Here is a 24,363-nt window from a genome sequence, read left to right as displayed (position 1 = left end):
TGGATACACACACAGGAGTAGAATTCCTAGCTTATAAGAAATGTGTATTTTCTTTTTTTATAGATGCAGCCTGTTTTTTAAAGTGGTTATACTAATTTGTATTCCCATCAGTTATATGCTGGAGTTGGGAGTTTTAAATTACTATTTTTTGGCTGGGCACAGTGGCTCACACCTGTAATCCAAGCACTTTGGGAGGTCAAAGCAGATGAATCACTTGAGGTCATGAGTTTGAGACCAGCCTGGCCAACATGGTGAAACCCTGTCTCTACTCAAAATACCAACAACAACAACAAAAAAATTAACTGGGCATTGTGGCAGGTGCCTGTAATCCCAGCTACTCAGGAGGCTGAGGTAGGAGAATCGCTTGAACTTGGGAGGCGGAGGTTGCAGTGAGCCGAGATCATGCTACCATACTCCAGCCTGGGCAACAGGGTAAGACTCCATCTCAAAAAAAAAATTGAAAAATAAATAAATTACTATTTTTTTAGTAGAGAAGTTTGCTTTTCTTAAGAATGTGGCAGGCCGGGCGCGGTGGCTCACGCTTGTAATCCCAGCACTTTGGGAGGCCGAGGCGGGCGGATCACGAGGTCAGGAGATCGAGACCACAGTGAAACCCCGTCTCTACTAAAAATACAAAAAAATTAGCCGGGCGTGGTGGCGGGCGCCTGTAGTCCCAGCTACTCGGAGAGGCTGAGGCAGGAGAATGGCGTGAACCCGGGAGGCAGAGCTTGCAGTGAGCTGAGATTGCGCCACTGCACTCCAGCCTGGGTGACAGAGCGAGACTCCGTCTCAAAAAAAAAAAAAAAAAAAAAAAAAAAAAAAAAAAAAAAAAAAAAAGAATGTGGCAAGGTATTCATAGCACGTCCTGCGTCAAATAATCTGATAATAGAAGGTGTTGAAGCTGTGCTGTCCAGCATGGAAGCCACTAGCCACATGAAACTATTGAGCACTTGAAGTATTACTAGTCAAGTGTTACAGTACTTTCAGAATTGGTCTGGTAGGCTTTCCAGTTTTTGCCGGAAAGCTCCTTAGAGGAAATAAAACAAAAATTAAAAAATAAAAATGACTAGCCTGAATTGAGATGAACTGTAAGTATAAAATACACCCTAGATTTCTAAAATCGGCCGGGTGCGGTGGCTCATGCCTGTAATCCTAGCACTTTGGGAGGCTAAGGCCTTAGGCAGATCACTTGAGGTCAAGAGTTCAAGACCAGTGTGGCCAACATGGTGAAACTCCATCTCTACTAAAAATACAAAAATTAGCCAGGCGTGGTGGTGTGCATGCTTGTAATCCCAGCTACTCAAAAGGTTGACGCAGGAGAATCACTTGAACCCAGGAGATGGAGGTTGCAGTGAGCTAAGATTGCACCACTGCACTCCAGCCTGGGAGAAAGAATGAGACTGTATCTCAAAAAAGAAAAAAAGAAGTATTGGATTACCTCAGTACTTACAGAATGAAGTACTGATAATTACTACACTATGGATAAACCTTCAAAACATTATGCTAAGTGAAAGAAACCAGACACAAAAGGCCATATACTATATGATTTCATTTTTATGAAATATCTAGAGTAGTAAATCCATAGAGACAGAAAGTACATTGGCGATTGCCTCAGGTTGGAGAGGAGAAGAAAGTGTAGATCAACTGCTACTGCTTAATGGGCCTGGCAGTTATTTTGGGGGCAAGGGAAATGTTTTGGAACCACGTAGAGGTTATTTATGCAACCCTTTGAAAGTATTAAATACCACTGAATTGTGAACTTTAAAATGGTTAGGTTTTGGTAGGGATGTTTTTTGTTAGTTTTTTAAAGTTTTGTGGGTACACAGTACATACATATATTTATGGGGCACATAAGATGTTTTGACACAGGCATGTAATGCATAATAATCACATCATGTAAAATGGGGTATCCATCCCCTCAAGCATTTATCCTTTGTGTTACAAACAATCCAGTTATAGCCAACTGCAGTTATACTTTCTAAATGTACAATCAAAATTATTATTGACTATAGTCACCCTATCATGCTAGGAAATACTACATCTTATTCATTCTTTCTGGGTTTTTTGTACCCATTAACCATCCCTGCCTTACCCCTAACCCACCACTACCCTCCCCAGCCCCTCTGCTAACCATCCTTACACTCTCTATGTCCATGAGTTGAATTGTTGTAATTTTTAGATTCCACAAAGAGTGAGAACATGTGATGTGTCTTTCTGTGCCTGGCTTATTTCACTTAGCATAATCATCTCCAGTGCCATCCATATTGTAGCAAATGACAAGATCTCTCTCTTTTTTTATGGCTGAATAGTACTCCTAAAGTGGTTAGTTTTATGTTATGTGAATTATGCCTCAATTTTTTAAAATTTTAATAAAAATAAAGCTGGTTCTTTGAAAATACCAGTGATAACATCAGTAAATTCAAAAGCTTAAGAAAAATGGGGCTGGGCATGTTGGCTCATGCCTGTAATCTCAGCACTTTGGGAGGCCACAGCAGGAACACTGCTGGAGACCAGCCTAGGCAACATAGCAAGACCCCATCTCGATTTTTTAATTTATTTTTTTTGAAACAGTGTCACTCTTGTTGCCCAGGCTGGCATGCAAAGGCATGATCTCGGCTCACTTCAACCTCTACCTCCCAGGTTCAAGCGCTTCTCTTGTCTCAGCCTCCTGAGTAGCTGGGATTACTGGCATGCGCCACCATGCCTGGCGAATTTTGTTTATTTATTTATTTATTTTGAGATGGAGTCTTGCTCTGTTGCCCAGGCTGGAGTGCAGTGGCGCCATCTCGGCTCGCTGCAAGCTCCGCCTCCCGGGTTGACACCATTCTCCTGCCTCAGCCTCCCAAGTAGCTGGGACTACAGGCGCCTGCCACCTCGCCCGGCTAATTGTTTATAATTTTAGTAGAGATGGGGTTTCACCGTATTAGCCAGGATGGTCCCAATCTCCTGACCTCGTGATCCGCCCGCCCGGCCTGGCTAATTTTGTATCTTCACTAGAGACAGGGTTTCACCATGTTTGCCAGCCTGGTCTTGAACTCCTGACCTCAGGTGATCCCCTCTCCTTGGCCTCTCAAAGTACTGGGGCTACAGGCGTGCACCACCATGCCCAGCTAATTTTGTATCTTCAGTAGAGACAGGGTTTCATCATGTTGGCCAGGCTGGTTCTCAAACTCCTGATCTCAGGTGATCTGCCCGCCTTGGCCTCCCAAAGTGTTGGGATTATAGGTGTGAGCCACCGTGCCCAGCCCTGTCTTCTATTTTTAAAAATAAAATATTTAAAAATGGATAATTTCCAGGGAAAATGTAACTTATTCTAACTCAACAAGATAGAAAACCTAAAGAGATATAAACTTCATATTAATTATATTGGTAGTAGTTAAATTAGACCAAAAAACTCCAAGCCTAAATGATTTTACATGGGAGTTCTCCCAGACCTTCAAGGATCAGATAATTTATCTCTTAGACAGACTATTCCCAGGAATAGAAAAATGTAGTGCTCCATAACTCATTTTATGAGGTTATTTATTTTGATACCAAAACCAGACATTAACAGTACCAAAGAGGAAAATTATAGGCCTAAATCACTTGTAAACATAGAGACAAAAATCCCAAATCAAAAGCAATATGGAGCTAGTAATAGGTCTTTTAATATAACCACATTTCCATTGTTATATCTCAAAATACTACCAGTAATTCAATATCCAGTATACAATCAGTATTCAAATATCACCAAATGTTTTCTTTTTTTCTGTTTATCTACACAACGTTTATATATATTTAAGATATCTCTTAGTCACTAAATTAGGCTTAGCGTGGTGCCTCACGTTTGTGATCTCAGCAATTTGGGAGGCCGAGGCAGGCAGATCCTTGAGGCTAAGAGTTTGAGACCAACCTGGCCAACATGACAAAACCCCATCTCTACTAAAAATTTAAAAAGTAACCAGGTGTAGTGGTGCGCACCTATAGTCTCAGCTACTTGGGAGGCTGAGGCACAAGAATCACTTGAACCCAGCAGGCAGAGGTTGCAGTGAGCTGAGATCACGCCATTGTACTCCAGCCTGAGCGACAGAGCAAATCTGTTTCCAAAAAAAAAAAAAAGATGTCTCTTAGGCTCTAAATTTATAAGTTATTTGCCCTTTTTTTTTTTTTTTTTTTTTTTTGAGATATTCTTGCTCTATCGCCCATGCTGGAGTGTGCTGGTGCTATCTCAGCTCACTGCACCCTCCGCCTCCCGGGATCAAGCGATTCTCCTTCCTCAGCTTCTCGAGTAGCTGGGATTACAGGTGTGCGCCACCACGCCTGGCTAATTTTTTGTATTTTTAGTAGATACAGGGTTTTGCCATGTTACCCAGGCTGGTCTCAAACTCCTGAGCTCAACTGATCCACCTGCCACAGCCTCCCAAAGTGCTGGGATAACAGCCATGAGCCACCATGCCTGGCCCTCTTTTTCTTTTCAATTTATTTATTGAAAAAGGTGGACTTGTATTTCCAGAGTTTCCCCTGGTGAAATTTTGATGATTGCATCTCTGGAGTATTGTTTGATCTAGTCTACTTTCCTTTATTTTTGTTATTTTGTTATATATGAATATGTCTAGAGGACATATGGCACTCTGCAGCCTGAGGACCAAATGCAAGTCTCCACATGTTTGTAAGTAAACTTTTTTTGGAACACACCTTGACCATTCATTTACCTACTGTTTATGGCTGCTATTGCGCTTCAATGCAGAGTTGAGTTGTCGAGGACAGACACCATATTGCTGGCCAAGCTTAAAACATGTACTAATATGACCTCTGGTCTAGAAAACTGACCTCATACCAGTTCAGTTTTTTAGCAGATAATCCTTTGTAGATGATGATGGGTTCAACACAATAGGAAAGGTGCCTTTAAAAGACTCCCAGGTATGTATTACAGGTTGATTTATGACAGAAGTAATGAAAGTTAGTGAGAAAAAGATGGCTGGGAATAGTGGCTCATGCCTATAATTTCGGCACTTTAGGAGGCCAGGGCAGGAGGATCTCTTGGGGCCAGGAGTTTGAGACCAGCCTGGGCAACACAGAGAGACCCTTTCTCTACAAAAAAAAGTTTTAATTATTCACGTGTGGTGGTGCACACTTATAGTCCCAGCTACTTGGGAGCCTGAGGTGGAAGGGCCACTTGAGCCCAGGAGTTTGAGGCTGCAGTGAGCTATGATCACACCACTGCAATGCAGCCTGGGCAGTAGAGTGAGACCCTGTCTCTTTAAAAAACAAAAAACAAAACAAAAATCAATTATTCAATGCTGGGACAGTTGGCTTTCTGTGCAGAGTTGAGTTGTCGAGGACAGACACCATATTGTCTGTTTCACCGTGTTAGAAAAAACAATTAGATTCCTACCAGCCACCACACACAGAAAAAAATTTCAGGTGTTTTAAAACCCAAAAAGTAAAGCTGCTGCTTTTTTTTTTTTTTTTTTTCTTGAGATAGTCTCACTCTGTCATCCACGGTGGAGTGCAGTGGCACGACCTTGGCTCACTGCAACCTCTGCCTCCTGGGTTCAAGCGATTCTCCTGCCTCAGCCTCCTGAGTAGCTGGGATTTACAGGCGTGTGCCACCATGCCTGGCTAATTTCTGTATTTTTAGTAGAGACGGGGTTTCACCATGTTGGCCAGGGACTGGTCTTGAACTCCTGACCTTGTGATCCACCCACTTCGGCTTCCCAAAGTGCTGGGATTACAAGCGTGAGCCACTGGGCCCAGCCATAGAATGACTTCTGTTTTTTGGTTTGTTTTTTTTTTGAGACGGAGTCTTGCTGTGCCACCCAGGCTGGAGTGCAGTGGTGCATCTTGGCTCACTGCAAGCTCCGCCTCCCAGGTTCACACCATTCTCCTGCCTCAGCCTCCCGAGTAGCTGGGACCACAGGCACCCACCACCATGCCCAGCTAATTTTTTGTATTTTTAGTAGGGACAGGGTTTCACCATGTTAGCCAGGATAGTCTCGATCTCATGACCTCGTGATCCGCCCACCTCAGCCTCCCAAAGTCCTGGGAGTACAGGCGTGAGCCACCGCGCCTGGCCTTTGGGGGTCTTTTTTGAGATGGAGTCTCACTCTGTTGCCTAGGCTGGAGTGCAGTGCTATGATCTCAGCTCACCGCAACCTCTGCCTCCCGGGTTCAAGCAAGTCTCCTGCCTCAGCCTCCCAAGTAACTGAGATTACACGCATGCACCACCACACCCGTCTAATTTTTATATTTTTAGTAGAGACGGGGGTTTCACCATGTTGGACAGGCTGGTCTTGAACTCCTAGCCTTAGGCAATTCGCCGGCCTCGGCCTCCCAAAGTGCTGGGATTACCGGCATGAGCCACTGAGCCCAGCCTAGAATGACTTCTTAAGCAAGAACAAAAAGAACAAACTATGGAGGCTTAAACATGGTCTAAAAGATGTTTTCAGTTTGCATCTTAAACATGTAGCCATCAGTTTGTTCAGTGGGGTCATTTCTGTAAGAGTGCTGTGGACAGCAGGTGTATCAAGTTCACAGTCCTTGCTCTTTACTCAAAGCCCATAATTGCTCAGGTAGGTCATTTTGGTGGGGGACAGCATGTATTGGGAATTGTGTTCCTCTCTCAGGTCCAAACAGCTGTTGCAAGGTCCATGCTCTTGGAATTAAGACAAAACATTGAAAAATGGGGCAAATTACCACCTTCTCTGTGTTCCTACCTGTAAATCCACAGTGTTGCACACATTTCATTCCATATCACTGGTGGTCAAAAAACTCCTGGGAACACCTCAGATTTAAAATAATTTTGCTTTCTAGCTTTGGACTCTGATACTGTCCTGTTGTCTTGGGGTTTACTTCTCATGTTATCTTAGGTATTGTATACTAATTATTATACAAGTCTGTTCCCTCCTCCAGCGAGCATTCAGATATTTATACCTTCTTTTCTTTCTCCTGCCAGGAGTTGATGGGCAGATCTGTCTGTGTGGAACTGTAGTATCACTGGATTACAAGCAAAACCCACTCTTTCCTTCTGCATCAGATGGAAAAGCTCAATAGCATTCTTGTTTCTTTCAGAACCCACAATACATTATATGCACCAGAAATGCTAGCCAAAATGGCAGAGCCTTTCACCAAGGCTCTGGATATGCTTGATGCGGAAAAATCTGCTATATTAGGTAAGAAATGTAACCTTTTTTCTCCTAGGTTCATCTTATCCCTAATGGATGTCCCCTTTTTTTGTTGTTGTTGTTTCAGAGTCGTAGTCTTTGTCACCCAGGCTAGAGTGCACTGGTGCAACCATAGCTCACTGTAGGCTCAAACGCTTGGGCTCAAGCAGTCTTCCTGCCTCAGCCTCCTGAGTAGTTGGACTACAGGCAGATCACAACACCAGACGTACTTTAAAATTTTTTTGTAGAGACAGAGTCTTGCTATGTTGCCCAGGCTGGTCTTGAACTCTTATCCTCAAGCAGTCCTCCCACCATGGCCTTTCAAAGCACTAGGATTACAGGCGTTCTTACGTGTTCGTTGAGCAGCTTCAGCCTATCTTGTGCTTCTTCCGTCTTGTCTTGCACTACCTTGACCATCTATTTGTTCAGAAATGCATTTGTGGAGTTCCTATAAGCTCTATATGAACAAGTGTATTTACTTACCTTAGCATACACAGAAGATCGGAGGCAATGTATTTTTTTTCCCTGTTAACCCCTTCTTCAATTTAGCCAGTAGGTTGTGGTGGGTGTTACAGCCATTCGATTAAATAAATCATGGCCTTTAACCTGAAGGATATTTGTGTACTTTTCCTGCCGTGGTGTGTGTGTGTGTGTGTGTGTGTGTGTGTGTGTGTGTGTGTAGATATCAAAGTTTTTAAAGGAATAGATTTTAAGCCATTTCCCAATTGTTACCTTTTTTGTTTTGTTTTGTATTTTTGAGAGAGTCTCACTCTGTCACCCAGGCTGGTGCACAGTGGTGCAATCTCAGCTCACTGCAACCTCTGCCTCCCGGGTTCAAGTGATTCTCCCACCTCAGCCTGCTGGGACTACAGGCATGCACCACCACACCCGCCTAATTTTTTGTATTTTTAGTAGAGACAGGGTTTCACCATGTTGGCCAGGCTGGTCTCGAACTCATGACCTCAAGTGATCTGCCTGCCTTGGCCTCCCAAAGTGCAGGGATTATAGGCATGAGCCACCACGCCTAGCCTTCCAATTGTGACCTTGTTAGGATACTGCTTTAACTCATTTTCCCATTGAAAATAAGCATGAAAATAACTGTGCAGGCATCATTGTGGTATTTGCTGTGAAGGAAAGTGGCAGGGCTCTGAGTGTTCATCGGGAGACCTAACCTAGTCTTGGAGGGAAGTCAGAAGGCTGACTCCCAATGGGGACTTGAAGGATGAGTAGGAACTAGCTAGGTTAGGGGCATGAGGAAATGCTGGGCATTCTGGACAAACAGAATGGCAGGTATAAGATCTGAGGCAAGAGGGAAAGGCCTTTGGTATGTCCAGAACGTAGAGATGGTTGAATCATGTGGCTGGAGCACAGGGAGCAAGTCTGGGAATGTGGGATGAAGTTAGGGCTAGAGGCATCAGTTGTCTAAACCTTGTTCCCATCTCAGAAGCTTCAGGCTGGCTCACCATCACAGCCCCCATAGTTTGTCTTTATCATCAGCTATAACCTGTGTCTGAGCCCAGCTGTAGTCAAGCAATCCAATGGCATTCCTCAGCTGTGAAGTTAGCCAAAGGAAGGATGTTAATTTGCCTTTCCAGAGCTCATGTCTGTCTGTTTCGGCCTAGATAGTCCTGAATCTTTTCCTTTGACACCATTCTATTTAAGGGTTATGTTGCAGACACCAGTAAAAATATAACTTCCAAGAAATGTATAGCTATTAATATTAAAAGTAAGTGTTGCTTACCACATACCCCCATGCCATTATTCAAGTTAAGTCAGGAACTCCTGCTGTAGAAATAAGTGGCCAACCAGAAATACTAGAATGGACAAACAGTTCCCGCAGATAGCTTCTGACTATAAGACTCGAAATGTAAAACCTCTGATTACACTTAAAAGTATAGATCTTTTAAGGCAGTTTTTAATATTAAGGTAAGTGGGTTTCATTTTGAGCTGCTACACATCTTAGTGTTTTGTGTAACATTTTGCTTAAAAAAGGGGTTTCATAACTTAATTGTGGAAGCATCCCCAGAGCTTTATGGAAAAATACTTCTGAGTTGTCACTTTTTTTGGTACAAGTTCCATCTGGGGAAAAAAAGCAGATAAAAGAGTACCCGGGTTTAAAGTCCTGGGTCCTTAAGTAGCTTTCACCTTCTCCTACCAAAAGAGTGCAGCAAATCACATAGCCAACTGCTTTGCAGTGCAGCACCAGACATGCACACATCTTCACCCCTGAACAACATCTGCCTGCTGTAGAGTGTTGGCCAGTTGAGACTCCTGACAGTGGAGCATCATGTTCTTGACCCGTATTTCCCTGTAGGATTACCTCAACCTCTCTTGGAACTCAATGACTCTCCTGTCTTCAAAACCGTCTTGGAAAGAATGCAGCGTTTCTTCTCCACCCTCTATGAAAACTGGTAAGGAACCAATGCTGCCTCTCCATATTTTCTTCCTCTATGTATTGTATAGGAATGTCCATGGGTTGGACTTTTCATCTAGTGTACAGGTAAGGTGAGGCAAGAATTTGACAGGAAACTAATGATTCTAGTGTTAAATAGAAATGAATAGCCTGCTTTCCTGCATTTGCTTTTTTTAATTGTCATATGAGCCTCACAGTCCTAGCCTGCTTCATGCCCAACTTGTGTTTCTAGTGTATAAAATGATGAAACCCAAGTAGAAGCTAAAAGTGGTGGGGATTGCTTAGACCCTACACTGCTTGCAGCCTACTTCTCATAGGAGTGGGGTGGCTGGATACTGGTTGTGGGTTGGGGAGGTAACTGGCCCTCATGGGCTTTGGCCTCACTAACCCACTACACTAATCAGCCAAGCTAATGAGATCCTCCATTGTAAGTCCACATTAAATAGTAATGAAAGCTACTGCTGATCTCCGCCGCCAACATCTGTCTTTAAAAAGATGCTGTATCTATAAGTTCTCTTAAGTAAATACAACTGCTTTTCCGGCTGAAAAATCTTACTGTAGGCTAGAAATGAAATTCATGGGACAGTCAGGGCTGGCAGTAACAGATGTTGGATTTGTCATTTTCAATGCTTTTTTTTTCCCCTTTACAGTTTTCATATCCTAGGGAAGGCAGGCCCTTCCATGCAGCAAGACTTCTATACTGTGGAGGACCTTGCTACCCAGCTTCTCAGCTCAGCCTTTGTCAACTTGAACAATATTCCTGACTACCGACTCAGACCCATGCTTCATATCCTTTCAAAAGTCTCTACATAACCCAAAAGGTCAGAAAATTAGAGAGAGAAACAGATCACAGGAACCAGAGGGAGGAGGCAGAACTGGAAGGAAGAGATGAGATTATGTATCTAAGTGCATCATGTCATTAAAAACACTGGCGGATTGCAGGGAAAACATGAAGACAGTCCAGATGGCCATAAACTTTTCCTTAGGGGTAAATTTTTACCTTCCCCTTTCTTGGAAGTATTAAAGATAAAACTTTTTTTTTTTTTTTTTGAGACAGAGTCTTGCTCACTGTGTTGTGCAGGCTGGAGTGCAGTGGTGTGATCTCAGCTCACGGCTTCTGCCTCTCAGGTTCAAGCAATTCTTGTGCCTCAGCCTCCCAACTAGCTGTGATTACAGGTGTGTACCATCATGCCCAGCTGATTTTTATTTCTATTTTTTGAGACAGAGTTTTGCTCTATTGCCCAGGCTGGAGTGCAGTGGCACGATCTTGTTACTGCAACTTCTACCTCCTGGGTTCAAGTGATTCTTGTGCCTCAGCCTCCCAAGTAGCTGGGATTACAGGCACATGCTACTATGCCCAGCTAATTTTTTTTGTATTTTTAGTAGAGACAGGTTTTCGCCATGTTGGCCAGGCTGGTCTCAAACTCCTGACCTCAAGTGATCCGCCCGCCTCAGCCTCCCAAAGCTGGGGTTACAGGTGTGAGCCACCACGCCCGACCTAATTTTTGTATTTTTAGTAGAGACAGCGTTTCGCCATGTTGGCCAGGCTGGTCTCAAACTCCTGATCTCAAGTGATCCGCCTGCCTCGGCCTCCCAAAGTGCTGGGATTACAGGCATGAGCCACTGTGCCCAGCTGTGAAAGATAAAACTTTTATCCCTTTTCTGTATTTTTAGAAGCACTTGTTTTTTGGTTTTTTTGTTTTTTGAGACAGGGTCTCAGTGTTACCCAGGCAGGAGTGCAGTGGTGCTATCAAAGCTCACTGCAGGCTCAAGTGATCCTCCCATCTCAGCTTCCTGAAGAGCCTGGACTGGACCACAGATGTGCACCACCACACCCAGCTATTTTTTATTATTATTTGTAGAGATGGGGTCTGCATTATGTTCCCCAGGGTGGTCTCAAACTCCTGGCTCAAGTAATCCTCCTGCCTCAGCCTCCAAAGTGCTAGACTTACAGGCCCGAGCCACCACACCCAGCCAGAAAAAGCACTTTAACACTTCATTCTCATTCACACCCTTATTAATAGTTGAATCTCTGTCTTTTTCTTTTCTTTTCGAGATGGAGTCTTGCTCTGTTGCCCAGGCTGGAGTGCAGTGGCGTGATCTCGGTTCACTGCAAGCTTCGCCTCCCAGGTTCACACCATTCTCCTGCCTCAGCTTCCCGAGTAGCTGGGACTACAGGCGCTCGCCACCATGCCCGACTAATTTTTTTTTTTTTTTGTATTTTTTAGTAGAGACGCGTTTTCACCATGTTAGCCAGGATGGTCTCGCTCTCCTGACCTTGTGATCCACCTGCCTTGGCCTCCCAAAGTGCTGGGATTACAGGTGTGAGCCACCGCAGCCGGCAAATCTTTCTTACCTGAAATTATAAGGAGAATGGTGAAGGAGAATTTGTTACAAGGATGTCCTCCTTCCTATTTTTTTATTCCTACTTTTCGGGCCAGTGACCATAATGTGCAGCCTGACGGAAATGCAGCTAAACTAAGAGTATAATGGAATTCAATATCGATGCCATTTAGGATTTTAGGAAAAGAACTTTAAGACTTTTTCACTGTTAACACAGGATATTTTTGACATCTGGCAAATCCTTTAGGGATTGATTCTGCCCAGGGGTGCAACCCACCACCTGGCAGGTGAGAGATGTGTGCCTATGCACTAAAATTTCTTAACTTGTTGCAGCACGGGTCTTTGTAAAGCCTCTGGTGCTCTTCTGTCCCCCAGAGCACTATGAAGCCCTGGTATCCCCCATCCTCGGACCTCTTTTCACCTACCTCCATATGGTAAGAGAAAAGTCAGGAACAGGAAGCAAAGAGTACTATTAAGGCCTCTGGCCATTTTTGAGCTTTGCAAGTCAGGAGCTCCTAGAAGTGTTGTCTACTAGCCCTGCCAGACTGGCTGGGCAGAGCTTCTACCCCAGCAGACTATCCTTGCTGTAGGATCGAGCAGCCCCCAAAGAACTAAACTGATTTAATTGCCACAAGACAGCTTCAGTTGCAGATTCTGCTCCTAACCTCCTGTTCACTGAGGAGAGGTAAAAAGAGGAATGCTTGCTCACAGACCCTTGCCAGGAATGCTGGGTCTGTTATCCTGACTCTAGAATTAAGCAGGGGGACCAGCTGGGTGGAGAACAGGTATGTCTAGAGACCCAGGGATTCTAAAAATGTTAATTCTTTCCAAGCAAAGAGGTGTTTGAGATACCACCCTCATCAGAGATGTGGGATAGGTTACAGAAACCATAGATGTTTTTTTTAACCTTGTGGTGTGGAGTCTACAGAGGTTGTCACTGATGCCTAGAATCATCCTTGGCTAATTTTAATCATGAAGTGGACTTGACTTTAGATATTATGTGTTCCAATCCTTTCCCCGATTCTAGCATTTATTTCCTTTGTGTTTTCCCAGAGGCTTTCTCAGAAATGGCAAGTTATCAACCAAAGGAGCCTGCTGTGGTAAGGGATACCTACCCACTCTTCTTGGTGGATGAGCTGGCAGCCAGGTTTGGGGTGGGGAAAGGAAGTGGGCAGGGATTCTGCTGTCCCAGGGTAGAAGAGCAGTAGGTTGTAGCCATTCTCAGCCTAGGTGATACATGGCTTGTCTGGACAGGCTGTGACCAGCAGGCAGACTCTGAGAGTAGCCTTCATAGGAGCTACTCTTACCTTACTCCCTTATTTTGATGCTGTAATGTCTATCCAACTGGACAGAGTCACTAGGAATAATGTCCTTCAGTGGATCGCTGCTGTCCATTCCCAACTTTTGCATAAAACGAAGACCCAAAGGAGAAGAAAGTGATCACAGAGAGTCTGATTAGGGTCGCTGCTTTCCTTGTCCTTCCTTTTCTGCACTCCTGTGGAACTTGGCCCCCTGGTTTTTTGCAGTGGAGAAGATGAGACTGCAGATGAAAACCCAGAGTCTCAAGAGATGCTGGAGGAGCAACTGGTGAGGATGTTAACCCGAGAAGTCATGGACCTAATCAGTAAGTGGCATGTCGAAACTGGGGCCATAGAGAATTTTCCTGGAAGAAGAGCTGGTCGCTCAGCCAACTCCATGAAGGCCTGACTAATGGAAAGGATTCATGTTTGCGGCGGGGCATGGTGGATTGCGAGGTCAAAAGATGGAGACCATCCTGGCCAACATGGTGAAAACCCTGTCTCTACTAAAAATACAAAAATTAGCTGGGCGTAGTGGCACGCGCCCGTAGTCCCAGCTACTCAGGAGGCTGAGGTAGGAGAATCGCTTGAACCCGGGAGGCGGAGGCTGCAGTGAGCCAAAATCACGCCACTGCACTCCAGCCTGGCAAAAGAGTAAAACTCCGTCTCAAAAAAAAAAAAAGTTCATGTTTGCAGCAACACTGACAGATCCAAAAGAAATAACTAGATAGAAGCAAGGCAGTCCTTAAGTCAACCTAAGGATACTTTATGAATTGCAAGCTGAATATGGGGAAACAATCTAAAATAGCAGGAGGAATTTGGATTCATTAGGAATAACTTGGCCGGGCGCGGTGGCTCACGCTTGTAATCCCAGCACTTTGGGAGGCCGAGGCAGGCGGATCACGAGGTCAGGAGATCGAGACCACGGTGAAACCCCGTCTCTACTAAAAATACAAAAAAATTAGCCGGGCGTAGTGGCGGGCGCCTCTGGTCCCAGCTACTCGGAGAGGCTGAGGCAGGAGAATGGCGTGAACCCGGGAGGCGGAGCTTGCAGTGAGCCGAGATTGCGCCACTGCACTCCAGCCTGGGCAACAGAGTGAGACTCCGTCACAAAAAAAAAAAAAAAGAAAAAAAGAGGAATAACTTCCTAGTTTTGTCAAAATAGGGAAATGTTTTAAATTCTTGGACATGGAGGCTGTTAATTTTCTTTTTATTTTTACTGTGTCATTTTGTTTGAGATTCAAAGTAGACCAGGGATGTATCAAGCATCCTCTCCTAGTCTACTCACTCTCAGAGAATTCTGTAATTTTCTCTCAGCTAGTTGAAGGACCAAAACAGTTCGGTCATCAGAATGCCTCTATTTCTACTGGTGAAGCTAATTCTTGTGCCTTGGACGGTACCCCCATCTTCCTTCCTCCTCACCTGGCCACAGACAGGTTGGGATCAGTGGGCCTGAGGTGGCTGTTGTGGTAGTATATACCCACCCTTCACCTAGTAACCCTGCTTTCTTGCTTTAGCGGTTTGCTGTGTTTCAAAGAAGGGTGCTGACCACAGTAGTGCTCCCCCAGCAGATGGAGACGGTAAGTGAGCCTGTGAGACCTTGGAGGTCTGCTCTTAGCCTCCTAAATACTGTTCCTTCTGAACCAGGTCAGTTTCCTTGCAGTCTGGTGAGGAGGAGGCACCCTACATCTAGTTATCATCTCTGGACCAGCCCTCTTGCTGTGTGCCTCCATCATACTCCCACCTCCAAGCCTTTGCACTTGCTGTTTCCTCTGTCTCAGATGATTTTCTCCCAACCATATATGTGATCTTTTCCCTTGCTTCATTCTAATGTCACCTCTTCCAAGAGATCATCCATGACCAACCTATCAAAAATGGCAACCCCAGCTACTCTGTATTCCTCTGCTTTATTCTTCTTCATAGCAGTTGTCACTACCCAACATTATGTTTTTATTTATGTATTCGTTTCTTACCTATCTCCCATGTTAGAATGTAAACTCCCATCAGGGAAGGGACCTATTGTCCTATACCTTTTATCCCCAGTAACTAAATCAGTGCCTGGTAGAAAGGATGCTCAAATATTTGTCCAACAACAAAGTAACTTCAGTATTTGCAGCATTTTGTGTTCCTGCCTAGAAGCTCCCCCGTTTCCCTCATGTACAGCTTGGGTGCATCTCTAGAAGATCAGCCATGGGCATGGGCCATTATTATGTGGAGGTGGGAGGGCTCCTAATACTACTTGGCCACCACTTAGCCTAGAACACTAAGCTTTGCTTTGTTTTTTGCACTTCTGTCAGAACAAGGTATTTTTCTCTGTTCTGAAAGGATGGAGCTTAACATTCTACTCTCTGATAACAGATGAAGAAATGATGGCCACAGAGGTCACCCCCTCAGCTATGGCAGAGCTTACAGACCTGGGCAAATGTCTGATGAAGCATGAGGTGGGTAGAAGGAGCAGGTGATACCTTTACTCCTTGCCCAGATGGGGAGTCACCTTTTACTTTTCTTGCTCTATGGTGCTATCAAGAGTTTTTTGTAATACTCCTTTGTTACATAAGTTCCTGGTTCCAAAGGCCCCAGAAGAAAACGAGGGAAAAGGTGCAATGCCATGGTGTCTCCCATACCAGCATAGGCAGGAGCTCTCAGGAAAACACGTTGTAACTCTTCATCTTTTTTCTGTTCAGGATGTTTGTACAGCGCTATTAATTACAGCCTTCAATTCCCTGGCCTGGAAAGATACTCTGTCCTGCCAGAGGACGACCTCACAGCTCTGCTGGCCTCTCCTCAAACAAGTATGGTTATTCACCCCTTTTCCGTGCCCCTCATGGAAGGTTTGGGTCATGCAGATTGACTAAATCATTCAGAAGAACTGGGGTGCTGAGGCCTTGAGAGAGGCCCCCTGTGCCCTAAAGCAGTTGTCTCCTCAGGTGCTGTCAGGGACACTGCTCGCAGATGCAGTTACGTGGCTTTTCACCAGTGTGCTGAAAGGCTTACAGATGCACGGGCAGCACGACGGATGCATGGCTTCCCTGGTCCATCTGGCCTTCCAGATATACGAGGCGCTGGTGAGTGGGGAAAGCATGGGGGCAGGATGGCTGCAGCTTCATCACTCAGTCTGCTCCTAGTCTCTTGGGCCTTATCCTAAATCCAGGCACCTGCCAAATTGCTGGTGCAATCTCTGAGAAATGGGTGTGGCAGGAAATGGGGAGGGTGGCAATATCCAAACCTACATCCAGTAAGTTTATCCCTGCTGATATCAGCGCCCCAGGTACCTGGAGATAAGAGCTGTAATGGAGCAAATCCCTGAAATACAGAAGGACTCACTGGACCAGTTTGACTGCAAGCTTTTAAACCCCTCCCTGCAGAAAGTGGCTGACAAGCGCCGAAAGGACCAATTCAAACGCCTCATTGCTGGTTGCATTGGGGTAGGTCACGCACCTTCATTAGCGCACCCAACCCCCTTCTTAAATCGTGTATGGGCAAACCATAAACCAGCTGTAGTTATTGACCGTTACGGTGAGATAATTTTTTTTTTTTTTTTGAGATGGAGTTTCACTCTTGTTGCCCAGGCTGGAGTGCAGTGGTGCAATCTCGGCTCACCACAACCTCCGCCTCCCAGGTTCAAACGATTCTCCTGCCTCAGCCTCCCAAGTAGCCGGGATTACAGGCATGCACCGCCACGTCTGGCTAATTTTTTGTATTTTTAGTAGAGACGGGGTTTCTCCATGTTGGTCAGGCTGGTCTCAAACTCCTGACCTCAGGTGATCCACCTGCCTTGGCCTCCCAAAAGTGTTGGGATTACAGGCGCAAGCCACTGTGCCAGGCCAAGAGAATCTTTAACTACTACTTAGGGCCCAGCATTAATTCTTTCTCATTTGTTTTCCACAGAAACCCTTGGGAGAGCAATTCCGAAAAGAAGTTCACATTAAGAATCTTCCCTCACTTTTCAAAAAAACAAAGCCAATGCTGGAGACGGAGGTGCTAGACAATGATGGGGGTGGCCTGGCCACCATCTTTGAACCCTGAATCAAGCTTTTGGGCATCCTTCCTCGGCCTTTCTTGTCATCTCTTCTTTCCCTTTGTAGCTAATCTCTAGGCCCTTCTTGCACTGCCGCCTCACTTTCCACCATTGTCAGCCTGGAGAGAGATCCAGGTCTGGAGCTGGAGAGAACAGGCCCTGTGCAGCACCATAAGTAATTATACTAAAGTATCAAGAAAGGGAGTTAGGGCTTAAACTATTCTGTCTAGATGTTCCAGATAGTTCCCATTCTACTTGGAGATTTGGCTTTTCCAAGAAAAGCTGGAGCAGAGCAGTCCTTCTCCCACAAGCCCTCCCACCCCTGTGCAGCCACATAACCTGTACAGAATGGTAACTAAGGGTGCCGTGCCCAACACTGCAACTAGCAAGGCTCGCAGCAAGAGCACAGCCCTCAACTACTTGTGCCAGAGTTTTTCTTGGACCACTCCAACTCCCACTGAGCCCTTTTGCTGCTGGGCTGGCAGGAAACTTTCCCCACTCCCTGAGGGGCATGTCTGGGTTAGGTGCTAAGTGCTGAAGAGAACTTGGCCAGTTCTCTCAACTTTGCTTTGGGCAAGAATCTGGTCACCTGATGGGACCCATGGTACAGGCTACTGCTAAACTTGGCACAGTATCAAGTATAGTACCACCAAGGACCAGGGCTGGGCAATCTTTAGTGCTAACACCCCCTTTAGAGTTCACACATCTTGCCCTTCCATGAATGACCCCTCAGTCTGGCCTCCCCAGCCTCAAGGTCCACTCAGGCACAAGAGCCACAGTACCCTAGATAGTGTCACATGACACCATTGTCATCCAAGGATAATACAGACCAACTAGGCTACATCTGTGATAAGCAGCTAGCAAAGCCGCTGGTCTTCTCCTAGGACTAAGTCCAGGTGCCTTCCACAATCTCATGGTCTTTCAGGTCCCTGGTTACTTTTCTCAAAGGCCATTTCCAAAAGAAAAGAATACATGCCTTCGCATCACAACCTGTACTGTGAGTCCATTCTAGAGGTCACTGAAAGGCCCTGTAAACAGGACATGGATACAGGACCTGGCCCTGAGGTTATCACTGGCCATAAGGCAGACTTAATCCATACAGAAATCAGTGTGTCCATTTGCTCTGCACAAAAACAGACCTGCTGTCCATCCAGTCCACTGACAAGAGGGTTTCCACAAGAGCCGAAGTGGACTGAAGCTACAGTTTTTAGCTGGTGCGGGCCACAGGCAGGGTCAGACTGAGAAGAGGCAAAGCTGGGGAAGCAGAAGGTGGAGTCTTGTGTTGCTCCCTCTTCCTGTGTGGTGCTCTGGGTTTCTGTGGATTGTGAAGGCGATCTCAAGAGTGTTTCCCTCCAAACCTGATAGCTGCCTATTCCTGTCTGGTTGGGGCTGTGGAGGGTGTAGTTGTATTTATTGCGTTGTAATATTTTTAACATCCTGTGACTTCATGCTAGAAATTTTCTATTGTTTATAGAAACTTTTTGTAGAAACATTAACTCTAAAGCACATCTGCATGTCAGTAAAAATCTCAGTTTCGTACAGAAAGGGAGCCATCTGCCTTTTTCAACCTAGTCTTAAAACCAGTGACATACTCCAGGGTTACTTCATGAGCACCCAGGACTGAACAAGAAGAAATGTGACTGATGAACTTGGTCTTTCAAGCTTTCTGAAATGGTGTGCCAGTCAGAAAAGGATTTCTATTCCTGACATACCCAGACTACGTAGCCCATACCATTCTCACAGTGTCTTTCGTGTGTGGCTGCTGGGCCCACAGGAATTGCTACTGTTCTTTGTTGGAGCTGTCAATAGCAACATGAACTTCCCTGGTAATCCGGGAGACAGGTGAAGTGGCACATTCACTCTAACTTGAATGTTTTTCTAGGGTTTGGCCGTGCTCCCAGAAACCACCTTCATTTGCCAATTCTCAGGAGGTGTTCTTTTTGTTGTTTTTGAGACAGGGTCTCGCTGTTACCCAGGCTGGAGTGCACATCTGATGTTCCTAATTGCTAAATGCCAAACCAGTTCTGAAGTGAGGCCCCCTGTTTTTCGCGGTGGCTCACATCTATAATCCCAACACTTTGGGAGGCCCCAAGGCAGGCACACTTGAGGTCAGGAGTTTGACACCAGTCTGACCAACATGGTGAAACCCTGTCTCTACTAAAAATACAAAAAATTAGACATAACCAGGTGTGGTGGTGCACGCCTATATTATCAGCTACTCAGGAGGCTGAGGCAAAAGAAGGGCTGCTTGAACCCAGGAGGAGGTTGCAGTGAGCTGAGATTGCACCATTGCACTCCAGCCTGGGCAACAGAGTGAGACTCTGTCTCAAAAAACATAAACTCAAAAGTAGTCTCAAAAAGTTTTTTTGTTTTGGTGAGTGAGTTTATTTACATCTAAGGCCTTATAAAGGCCTAAAAAGTCTCATTTTGTGGCACATTTAACAAAATGTATTAAAGCTGGAATTGTCCCAGAAAACTCAGGATCCCTAGTCACACTGGGCTCTGTACAGCAGTCCTGTAGGGTGGGTCAGTCAGAACCCAAAGCTTCAGCTTGCCTCAGGAGCATCCAAGCTCAGTCCATCTGAACCGCATCTAGTTCATCCAAGAAGCGCCGGCACTTCCCCATCAGTACTTTGATGGCTTCACTCACCAGCACATCTGGTGGCAACACCCCCGTTGACTCAACAGAGACTGGGGACCAAAGAGACACTTTAGGCAGGGCTTGCCTGTAAAACTTACTCATAAACTGCACATCTAGACTGGAAGGAAGCTGCAGCACCAAAGAGCACTGCCCACTCATCTCACTACTTCATACTCACAGATATAATGATCTCGAACCCGGGCAAGCCTCACAACCTTCTTTAGCTTCTCATTCCGGAAGATTTCTCTGCTGAAGGTATCCAGCCGAGGGTTGGCAACTCTGGCCACCTTTTTACCTAATGAGAACAAACCATGTTTTTTTATTCTTTTTTCTAATTTGCCACTTGGTAGCAAACCATGTTATACTTTTAGGAGCCCAGGGTTTTTATTTCTGTCACCTTCAAAGAAAATATAATTTAGGTCCTAACGTGAACAGCGTCCCAAATACCATACCTTGGACTTCCTGCACCTCAATAACACCAGGTGAGAAGCACCTGCTCAACTCCTCAGCTGCCTCCCCTTCCACGGGCTCAAGCAGGGTGATGTCTGGCAGGAGCCTGTAACTGGCTGTTGCCACTGGTGAAAACTTGGCATGATCTTTGCCTGGAGAGGAAGAGGGAACATGCCTATAGGAAACCCTTCTAGGCTTAGGAAGAATACTCCTCCTAAGCTACTAACAGCAAAAGCACAACCCTCTTGGCTTTCTGCCTGCCGGGAACATCTCAGCTGAGTTCCCTAGTCAGCTTGCCCCACTGCAACCGAACTACCCCCCTTCCCAGGAAGGCACACAGGGTTCTCACCAATGCCCTTGACACAGTGCATGAGCAGGTCAATTTCTTGGCCAGGCCGCAGCTGAGCAATGAGGATATCATCGTGCACTGGTCGGATAGTGCCCTCTGGAAAGAGATCAGCCTGGTTCCCCAGGGGGATCCATGTCATATGCCTGGTATACACTGGAGGAAAAACATGTCAGAAGATCTCAGTCCCTAAAACTAGCAGCTACCCACAGACGGGGCCTCTTCCTCACCCTACCACTACTTACCTTTGTGGTTCACGTACAGTTCGTTGGGGTCAGAGGAATCTTTAGCAGCATGGGGGTTCCTAGTGCATCTGACTTGGAGACGAAACTGTAGAGTATCTATCTCTGTGCCTTCTTCATCTCCTGCACAAATGGAGGGAGCTCCTAAGAACTAGTAAACGTCTGAGTGATGCTTTACATATGTTTCCCATTTAATTATGGCAAACTTGGGAAGACAAGGCAAGTGCTCTCACAGATGAAAAACACTGATGTACGAAGATAAGTAGCTTACCCAACATCACAGTCAACCAGGATTTGAACCCAGATAGTCCACTTCTCCCAAAATTTCATTTTCTCACCTTGGTTCCGATACTCAAAAAGACGGGGATCAGCATGAATGGGAATGAGCCCCAGACGGTGAGCAAGGATCTCATCCTGAACAATGGATGTATTATTGTACACCAGGACCTTCTCCACAGCCATAGTTGGCACCTGCCCAAGGAAAAATAACCACTTATCTGCAAAAACCCAGCAGACCCCCTACCTATCCCCGTAACCCCAACCTCCAGAGGTAGAGAGATATCTCTCTTCCTAGAATGTTTAATGAGAAATTTACAAAGAATGAGAAGGTAAAATGCTCGGCAAAATTCAAGGAAAAATAAGAAGGGAAGGACAGCTTGAGACACTTAATTCTCCAAGTGAGGTGTCAGTGCAGTTCCCAAAGCAACTCCAGCCTTGTCACCATGTCTGCCAATACCTCAGCTAACAGAATTCGTCGAAAAGCATTGGCAATGGCTGCGTCAATTCCCACCATGTCAAACTCCAGTGAGTTTTCATCCATGTGTACTACATCCACACGGAAATTCTAGAGGGACAGGAAAAACATTTAAGTGAAACCTGCTCTCTGTGTAATATCTCTTCATACCTCCCCCTTAGATAATTCCCTCAAGTATTACCCTCTCGTCCAAAAACCTCCCTTTGCCCAGATGTCCCTTATTAAATATTCTTTCTCGCCCAGTGTTTTAAGTTTCATGAAAAGTCTCCATTTTTGTCATCCATTCATTAAAACCCTATGCAATATGGCTTCCAACCAAACCATCCACACAGAAGCTATTCTACTAAAGAACAGAAACTACCATAGTGCTTAGTCTTGTTGACACTACTCAGTCCTCTTACTAGACTTCTGCTATGCTTGACATTGATTAAAAAACCCCCTCCTGGCCCGGCGGGGTCACTCACACTTGTAATCTCAGCACTTTGGGAGGCTGAGACGGGCAGATCACAAGGTCAGGAGTTTGAGACCAGCCTGGCCAGCATGGTGAAACCCCGTCTCTACTAAAAATACAAAAAATTAGCTAGGCCGGGTGCAGTGGCTCACGCTTGTAATCCCAGCACTTTGGGAGGCTGAGGCGGGCGGATCACGAGGTCAGGAGATCAAGACCACGGTGAAACCCCGTCTCTACTAAAAATACAAAAAAAATTAGCCGGGCATGGTGGCGGGCGCCTGTAGTCCCAGCTACTTGGAGAGGCTGAGGCAGGAGAATGGCGTGAACCTGGGAGGCGGGGCTTGCAGTGAGCCGAGATTGCGCCACTGCACTCCAGCCTGGGCAACAGAGCGAGACTCCGTCTCAAAAAAAAAAAAAATTAGCTGGGCATGGTGGCACATGACTGTAGTCCCAGCTACTCGGGAGGCTGAGGCAGGAGAACTGCTTGAACCCGGGAGGCGGAGGTTGCAGTGAGCCAAGATCGCGCCATTGCACTCCAGCCTGGGAGATAAGAGCGTCTCATGAAAAGAAAAGAAAGAAATCCCCTCCTTATTTGAACTATTCTCCTGGTTTCTGAGCTCTGAGCTCTACTCTTCTTCCTTCTCTGATGATCAACTTCCACCCATCTCTAAATTTGCCAGGTTCTTGTCTCTCTCCCAGGTCACCTTAACTGTACTAACGGTTTTAGCAACTATCTGTTCTGACAACTCCCAAAATGTTATCTCACTTCTGATCTCATTTCAAGCATGCAGTCTTCTAGCCTGCTAGATTTCTCCACATGCAGAAAACAATGCATCATCATTCCCGTTCCCCAGACCCATTTCTCCTCTCAGTAAATGATACCACAATGCATCAAAGCAGTTCCCAAGCCAAAAAGTCATTTTATGCTACCCCCACAGCCTTTACCAAAGCAATCATAAATTTACCTTCTATTCTACCTTTGCTCTATTTCTACCATCAGTCTTAGTTCATGTCTTCAACCTCAGCTTCCCTTACAACAGATCTGCCTGCTCCATATGATCCTCCTCAAACTCATTCCCTCCCAGCCATCAAGGCTGCAAATCTGATCATGTCTGCTTAAGAACTAGCCAAGCCCCCTATCATCAACAGTGCCCAAGACACACTTCAGCCTTGCCTACCACTCATGCCAGAGCTACTTGGACATTTCCGGAGCACACTTCACACAAGCCATAATTTTTTTTCAAGCATTAACCTTTTTCATTGTTCATACTTTATTCCTTGTATCAACAGGTTAAAAAAAAGTTTCCCAAGCACTGATTTACAGATCATGTTTATAAGCTGCACGCAAAGATCAGTTGCATAAACGGTAACACTCGGTAATCTATTTAAATGCAATTTTAACCCTTATTTTAAGCTAAGTGAAACAATAATACAAAAGACTAAATACACAACCTGTATATCCTGAACTTCACTCACTTGAAACAAACCCTTCATAATTTAACTCCTGTTCTTTTTACTTACCATTCAAGGCTCAATTCACATGTCCCCTCCTCTTGAAATGTTAAGTACCTCTTGGCCCCTCTTCCTGGTCTCAGCGGAATGCTGCCCACCCCAACCCTGCCGTCTTCATCGCTATCAACCACCTTCACCATATTACACTAGATTCACCTGTTCATACGCACCATTCCTCAACAAGACTGAACATCTTTGCAGAACTGGGTAGAAACCGTGTCTAACTTGGCCTGTAAACGGAGCGTCTAGCACATTGCTCAACAAACTTACAAACGGAGCGACCCCCAACAGCAGCTTCTGAGACAGACACAGGCTGCTCAGACCACAGGCTCTGGCCTTCATAACCCTCCCCAGACAACTCCGGCCCCACTTACCTTCTCGAAGCGGTCCTGGTCCCAGGCATCATCATAACCGGAATAGTTACCGGGAAAGTCAGTGGTATGGACCTAGAGCAAAGGGACGAATTTGTCCACGAAGGGACAGTGAGCCCACGGCTATCCCCACGCCAATCCCAAGACCCATCCCTGTTCCGCTCTCATTCCTCCCGCCCAAGCTCAAGGCCACAAGGCTTACATTGCGAACCCCAAACTCCCCTAGAACCACGCGGCTCCGCATTTCCTCCACCGCCTGAGAAGCCGCCATCTTCAATCTCTACACGAGACTAGAGGCTCTATCTCGCGCGTGCGTCCTAGTAGCCCTGTTCCGTCTCCGTGGCAACGCACCGCCTCTTGGAATCTTAAATATCGCGAGACT

The 24,363-nt window shown here is 45.7% G+C and overlaps 2 protein-coding genes and 1 non-coding gene across 4 annotated transcripts in view; 2 read left to right on the top strand and 1 right to left on the bottom strand.

Annotated features, from left to right (window-relative positions):
• The window catches only part of XPO5 (exportin 5), a 53,800-nt gene extending 35,041 nt beyond the window's left edge, over window positions 1–18,759 (top strand). Inside the window, exons 21-32 of the mRNA XM_032140798.2 lie at window positions 7,051–7,151; window positions 9,457–9,553; window positions 10,206–10,342; window positions 12,235–12,332; window positions 12,952–12,998; window positions 13,425–13,522; window positions 14,714–14,776; window positions 15,555–15,637; window positions 15,881–15,988; window positions 16,124–16,261; window positions 16,457–16,621; window positions 17,085–18,759. Coding sequence (XP_031996689.1) covers window positions 7,051–7,151; window positions 9,457–9,553; window positions 10,206–10,342; window positions 12,235–12,332; window positions 12,952–12,998; window positions 13,425–13,522; window positions 14,714–14,776; window positions 15,555–15,637; window positions 15,881–15,988; window positions 16,124–16,261; window positions 16,457–16,621; window positions 17,085–17,222 — 1,273 coding nt within the window. The 3' untranslated portion in view covers window positions 17,223–18,759. The remainder of the gene's footprint in view (window positions 1–7,050; window positions 7,152–9,456; window positions 9,554–10,205; window positions 10,343–12,234; window positions 12,333–12,951; window positions 12,999–13,424; window positions 13,523–14,713; window positions 14,777–15,554; window positions 15,638–15,880; window positions 15,989–16,123; window positions 16,262–16,456; window positions 16,622–17,084) is intronic.
• LOC116460524 (U7 small nuclear RNA) lies at window positions 968–1,029 on the top strand. The gene has a single exon (XR_004245829.1). It is a non-coding gene; the product is annotated as a U7 small nuclear RNA (small nuclear RNA).
• Window positions 11,053–24,288, bottom strand: POLR1C (RNA polymerase I and III subunit C). Of its 2 annotated transcripts, none has more exons than XM_032140806.2 (9): window positions 24,184–24,288; window positions 23,985–24,056; window positions 21,630–21,737; window positions 21,232–21,364; window positions 20,897–21,016; window positions 20,655–20,807; window positions 20,308–20,457; window positions 20,034–20,150; window positions 11,053–11,911 (listed from the first exon to the last, which is right to left on the bottom strand). In XM_032140806.2, the coding sequence occupies exons 1-9, from the start codon at window positions 24,250–24,252 to the stop codon at window positions 11,805–11,807; spliced, it is 1,029 nt and encodes a 342-aa protein (XP_031996697.1). In that variant the 5' UTR covers window positions 24,253–24,288; the 3' UTR covers window positions 11,053–11,804. The 2 variants fall into 2 exon arrangements, with proteins under 2 accessions (XP_031996697.1, XP_031996696.1); XM_032140805.2 differs by lacking the exon at window positions 11,053–11,911 and adding an exon at window positions 19,159–19,905.
• Between the last annotated feature and the right edge of the window lie 75 nt (window positions 24,289–24,363).

Source organism: Hylobates moloch, unplaced genomic scaffold, assembly GCF_009828535.3.
Source record: "Hylobates moloch isolate HMO894 unplaced genomic scaffold, HMol_V3 SCAFFOLD_20, whole genome shotgun sequence".
Lineage (NCBI taxonomy): Eukaryota > Metazoa > Chordata > Mammalia > Primates > Hylobatidae > Hylobates > Hylobates moloch.
The sequence above is the reverse complement of the archived record's forward strand: the minus strand, read 5'-3'. Positions and strand labels throughout refer to the sequence as shown.